This window comes from Sinocyclocheilus anshuiensis, unplaced genomic scaffold, assembly GCF_001515605.1.
Source record: "Sinocyclocheilus anshuiensis isolate Anshui unplaced genomic scaffold, SAMN03320099.WGS_v1.1 scaffold906, whole genome shotgun sequence".
Classification (NCBI taxonomy): Eukaryota; Metazoa; Chordata; class Actinopteri; order Cypriniformes; family Cyprinidae; genus Sinocyclocheilus; species Sinocyclocheilus anshuiensis.
The window spans coordinates 115,379-121,737 of record NW_015540937.1 but is presented as its reverse complement, the minus strand read 5'-3'; the positions used below and the strand labels follow the sequence as shown (position 1 = coordinate 121,737).

Sequence of the window (6,359 nt, the reverse complement as noted above, 5' to 3'; positions counted from 1 at the left end):
TCCTCTCTCTCTTTCCAGGTGGGTTGTTTATAAGAAACACAGATCAAGAATATACAGCTTTCCGCTTGGCCATATTTCTTCACAATACGAGTCCGAATGCCACGGAAGCCCCTTTCAATCTGGTTCCACATGTGGACAACATCGAGACGGCCAACAGCTTTGCAGTCACCAATGCCTGTGAGTGAAAGATGTCAAAAGTTGTCAAAAATGATGTGACACAGTCTGAAACTGAATCGAGTGTGCTTTGATTAGGCTCTTTTTCATGTTCAGAGTTACATTTGACTTCATGAAGAGTGAGACACTGACTCTGTGACTCTTGCAAAACATTTTTCTGTTTGTTTGAGTGGCCCAACTTGTCAACTTCTTGCTTAACCAATGAAGTGAGTTTGGGGGTGGGACTTTCTGTTTGTTGACCAATGACAGGTGAGGTGGGGCATTGGGAGTGTCTGAGAAACCTGTTTGAAAACAGTCATTATTTTTGCTATTCTATGTGGGGAAATGATACACTGCAGCTTTAAAGAGCAAGTTTTTCATTAATTTAGTGTTTTTGGTGCGTGCATGCATACACTGCAACATCAACCCTTGATCAGCTTTCAGCATATGCTTTGGTGTGCAACTGTCCGTTTCTGGCTGCTTTAGGATGGTTGTCGGTCGATTCCTTTTCAGTTGCCTGCTATTCAAGTCAGAAACAAAAAAGGTTGTAGGTCAGAAATGTTTTCTATGCAGACACAGGCACAAGTGCTTGAGCATTGCAAGTGTATAGCCTGTTTGCATACTGTAAAAAGCTCAGCACTCAAGAGGCCATAGAGAACTTAAAACCGTTTTAACAATTAAACGTAATTACTTAACATAATTCACTTTAATCTACATGAACATTAGATTCCTTTACATATCTATACTTCACTGGGAGTCAATGGCACTTACCTGTATCATTGATTTTAGTGCAGTAGCGATCTATGTTTGGACAGCAGGCCTCAAACACATCATTTTGGGTCGTTTTCAGACATTGTGCTTCACTGGATGTCAATGAGAGCGTCAGAAGCATTGAAAAAAGCATAAAAGCATATTGTGATGAAGCATATTGGACATTGAGCTTTCAATTAATATATTTATGTATTGCCTTTTCAGTATGACGATTGTGTGAGCTTTGAAATGGTTTAGCTTGGAGACTATGTAGTTCAGATCTGCTCTCTTGAAAGATTAAGCACACATTATGACGTCTGAACCACTAGCGGCATCAGATTTCAGCAGTTTTATTTTAGTGTATTATGTATATACTATTTTAGTTTTTTTATTAACATTTTTAATTAGCTTTTATTTTAATGTTTTCATTTTAATATTTTTTTGTAATTCTGTTATGTGCTTTTGTCAATTTTATTATTATTATTATTTATTTTAATACTACTATTTAGTAGTTTGAATTTTTATTTATTTCTAGTTTTTTAATTTTAGTGCTTCAACTTAAACTTATTTCACTTAGTTGCCTATGCCACATTTCTCTTTTTTTCATCTAATATTTTATTTTATTTCAGCTTGATTTCATGATTTTCAGCTTGATATATTCAATTTTAATATTTTTAATTTTAATGACAATAATCTTGGCTTAAATTGGCGGTGAAACCAATCACACCAAATCTTTTCTTTCATATTGTTACGCACATCTGAGTGTAACAGATTAGCGACAAAGACGTGGGGCGGGGACTTGCTTTTATGCATCAGTTGTTGATTGGATGTTGAGATGTGGGCGTGGCACTCAAAAATGGATGAAGGGCCTGAGTTTAACCTGACTAAATCATCAGAGAAGCCCTGCATATGTCACCAGAGAGAAGTCTGTCATTTTCAGATCCAGTTATGACATTTTGATTCAACATTACGAAACACTTTTAAAAATGAAACATACACAAACAATCACTATAAGATCTATTACATCCATTTAGAAAATAGATAGGGTGAATTTTCATTTCATGCCACCTTAAAGAAATCAGAAACCAAAATAGTGATCTATAATGAAACATAAAGAATCTCAAAACACTCTCAGAAAAAAAGGTACAAAAGCTGTCACTGGGGCAGAACCCTTAAGGGAAGGAACTAATTGAAGGAACTAATATGTACCATTTAGGTACTAATATGTCAACTTTAGGAACTAAAATGTGTCTTTAAGATGCCCAAATGCACACTTTAGAGGTAAACAGGGCACAAAAGTGTATCTTTTGAAAAGGTACCACCCCAGTGACAGCTATTTTACCTTTTTTTCCTGAGAGTAAAGAATCTCAGCAACTCATCCCTAAATAGCCAAAAATGGCTCTTGATAAGAACTTAAAGAACCACTGAAGAACCTCTATGAGCAAACGTCAGACAGGGACCAGCAGAGACGAGTCAATCCCAGTTTAACCTCTCTCCCGCTGGGCACCAACCTCTTGCACTCCTGCACACTGGGTGCCCAGCCTGAGTCTGCAGAATCCACTGCTGTCCTGATGCAGCTGTGTGTGTGTGTGTTATCTCTGCCCTGGCTGCCTTCCAGCTCTTTTAGCCCTCATCAGCTGCGGAATACTGACAGCTTTGGGAAGTGCGTGTGTGTGTGTGTGTGTGTGTGTGAGAGAGTGTGTGTGAGATAGATGGAGAGAAAGAGGGAGAGAGGTGAAGTTAATCGTTTCCTGCTCGTCTCCTCAGGCTGCAGGAGAGAATAAGGAGTGGAAAGGGTTTTCTCTTTTATCCTAACACACCTTTATCTGAACGCTTAAAAACAGCGAGCAAAATCAATCTCTGAATGAGTTTCAGCTGAGAGAGGGAACACGTGATGAATGGAATCAGGAGATTGAGGGATTTATTTAATGAAATGGGAGGAATGAAGAAATTACAGGAATGATATGTTGTCAAATGCAGGACAGACGAGAAACGGAGGGAATGAGAGGAAGGGGATAAAAGAGATACAGGAGAGAGAGAGAGATAAATGGATGGGTGTGTCGTGACCTTTGTGCAGCAGTAAATGTTTAGAGCAGATACTGTGAGAGAGAGATGAAGAGAATAAAATATAAAACAAGATGCAATAGACTGGTGGATGAGAAAGAACGAATGACGTAGATGAATTAATGAATGAATGCCAAGTTCTATCATGAAACTCTAGATGGCGCAGACTGATGGGTCCTTGACACAAACTGATGATGTTCACAGCATTAAACTGCTTGGCACAAGATGATTGGTTTAAGTTGCATATACAGCCAATGAGCTTGCCGCTTTACATTTAAATGCCTGGTTAGCCTTCACTAGAGCAGTTCACAGCGCGCTTCCTGAGTTCCTCTGAAACCCTCCACCTTCCCCAGCTCCACCTGTATAGATCTGCTACGGTTTATTATAGATGCTATTTGTGCAGCAGCAGTATGTCTTAAATACTCACAGCACCGTATCGGCAAATGTATTGTCAGTAGCAAGTTCATGTACTTGCTCTGCAGCAGCAGCAGCAAAAATCTACAACAGCAGCAATAACTAACAGCAGCAGCAATTCAGCAGCCAAGACCAAATACATTAACATTGTCATATCATAACCATGCAAAAATCTTCTGAGAGTTGTCATTATAGAAATACAGTAAACGGAGAGACAGACAAACAGACAGAATGACAGAAAGAGATAACGATAGAGATAGAATGAATGGTAGATATAACGAACGATAGATAAAGCGAAAGATAAAATGAATGATTGACACAGACAGACAGACAGACAGACAGACAGATAGATAGATAGATAGATAGATAGATAGATAGATAGATAGATAGAATGAATGAATGACAGAATGATAGATAGAATGATAAAATGAATGATAGAACACACAATGGAATGATCTATTGATAGAATGAACAAATGTTAGAATTAACAAATGAAAAATAGAATGAATGATAGAACGAACGACAGATGCAATGAACGAATGACAGAATGAATGATAGGACGAATTAACTAACGAACAAGTCCACCATCCATCCATCTATCTATCTATCTATCTGTCTGTCTGTCTGTCACATGTAGGTTGATGTCATGATGTTGGATTTGTTTGTGGTGCTTCAGCTGTAATTTAATTGGTTTAATCAGAGTTCAATCCACTCTGTCATCCGCACACACACACACACACACACACACACTCTCTCTCTCTCTCTCCCACTCATTCACTCACCCGCGGGCCACAGCAGAACAAATTTTAAATAAAATTAAGCTTTGTGACGCTTATGAGGTTCTTTTGTCAGGGAATCATCATCATCATCATCGTCATCTCAACAAGGCATCACAAACATCCAATAATCCACCACAACACACACACACACACACACACATACACACATGATCTCGACAGCCAGGAGCTTCAGTCTCTCACTGAATGATGTGTGTTTGCTCTGGTCGAGTGAGTAATGCGTGAACCTGTCTGTGACCTGTACTCTGTGTGTGTGTGTGTGTGTGTGTGTGTGTGTTGTGTGTGTGTGTGTGTGTGTGTGGGTGTGTGTGTGATGTGTAAATGTTTATCCATGTGTTGCTGGATCTTGCTGTCTTGAGATGGTTCAATGAATCTCTTTACTGACTCAGTAATTGATTCATTTATTCGCCTGCAGTGATTGTCTCATTGTTGCATCAGAATGTGTGTTTGTGTTTTAGCGTATCGCGCTGCGGTTATGTAGAGAAGTCTACATATAGCAATCACAAACAGTATTTGCACAGACTTAAAAACATCTGAATGTCATTCATAACAGAAAATATAATTTATCATACAGACAGACAATACAGTTAACAGTTAACATCAAAACACTTGACAAAAAGAAGTTAGAAATGATAAAACAATAGATCTAGTGTTGAAAATGTAGACAAAATTGATGTAGACATCATTTTCCTGAATTAGGAAATCTAAGATAAATTCTGAGAAACATAAATGATTAATTCACCTCCTGAGACGCAAGTCATTTATGTGACAGACGCTAAACGAACAAATCATTCATGAACGAACTCTCTCTAAAGTCCACTAAAAATCACCAAAAAAGCATTTGATTAAAAGACACTGAAAAAGCTTTGTAAAGTCTGTCTGCTAAGTTCAGATAACTATAAATCTATTCAATTAAACTACAGAATTAATTAAAATGCCTGTTCATTCTTTTTAAAGAAAAAAATGCCTGTATTTTGTACTCTTATAATGTTTGATAATGTTTGATATTATGATACAACCACATACAAATCAGTGAAAAAATGGACTGAAACAAAATTTTAAAATGCTGCCTTGGCAAATGACTGAAATAAGTTGAAGTACTAAAATTGTTAAATCTAAAACTGAAATAAAAATAAATTAGAGCTATGAGGAAATAAAAAAAAAAAATTTTTTTTTTAAAACTATTACATTTATTCCAGTAAATGAAATAAAGCTGAAATAAAATATAAATATTAGACAAAAAACACAAACTTAAAAGCAAACAAAAATTAGACATGTACCGTGCAACTAACTGAAATAAGTTTAAGTACTAAAATTACTAAACCTAAAAATAAAATAAAAATGTCATTAAAATTGTTTTTGATAATTTATATAAAGCTTAAGTAAAATTAAATTTAAATATTGGATAAAAAATGCAAAGAAAAAACAAACAAACAAACTAAAAATTTATATAAATATATAGAAATGTTGCCTTGGCAACTAAATGAAATAAGTTGAAGTACTAACATGAAATGAAAATAAATGAAAGCTATGAGGAAATATTTGTAAAAACTATTCAAATAGTTTTCAGTAATTAAAATAAAGCTGAAATAAGATATAAATATTAGATGAAAAACTCAAACTTAACAAACAAACAAAAATGAGAAATGCTGCCTTGGAAAACTGAAATAAAATAACGCTATGAAGAAATATTTTTAAAAAACTAATAATGAAGAAAGCACATAACAGAATTACTAAACCTTAAATGAAAATCTAAATATAAGAAAGCTATTTCTATTATTAACTTCTAAAATAACACATTTGTATGTGGTTTAAAATCAGATAACATAAAAACAAATGTTATTCTTTGCAGATCAGAGTCAGACTATAGCAACGAATCGTATTGAACAACAAAAGAGACGTTCTGCCGCACGTCTGAACAAAGCTGAAGTCTCATAAGAGTCTGATGGTTATGACAGCCATAATACAGAATGAAAGAGAGAGTTAGTGTGTGTAAAGGTCATCGCTGTGGGTCCCTTTTAATGGCACTTAGATAAATGCTCATCAATATTAACTACCTCACAATCCCTTCACGGCTCTGTGTCCTTCTGCCTGACTCTCTCTACTTCCCATAACAAGTCAATGAGGCTCCAGACCCAGAGGTCGACCCCTGCTGTGACCCATCCTCACACACACACACAC

At 36.1% G+C, this 6,359-nt stretch overlaps 1 protein-coding gene across 6 annotated transcripts in view; it reads left to right on the top strand.

Moving 5' to 3' along the window:
• Positions 1-6,359, top strand: part of gria4a (glutamate receptor, ionotropic, AMPA 4a) — a 99,156-nt gene that overhangs the window by 4,939 nt on the left and 87,858 nt on the right. For all 6 annotated transcript variants that reach the window (XM_016487601.1, XM_016487599.1, XM_016487600.1 and 3 more), the window contains exon 2: positions 19-177. In XM_016487601.1, the coding sequence (XP_016343087.1) occupies positions 19-177 (159 nt within the window). The remainder of the gene's footprint in view (positions 1-18; positions 178-6,359) is intronic.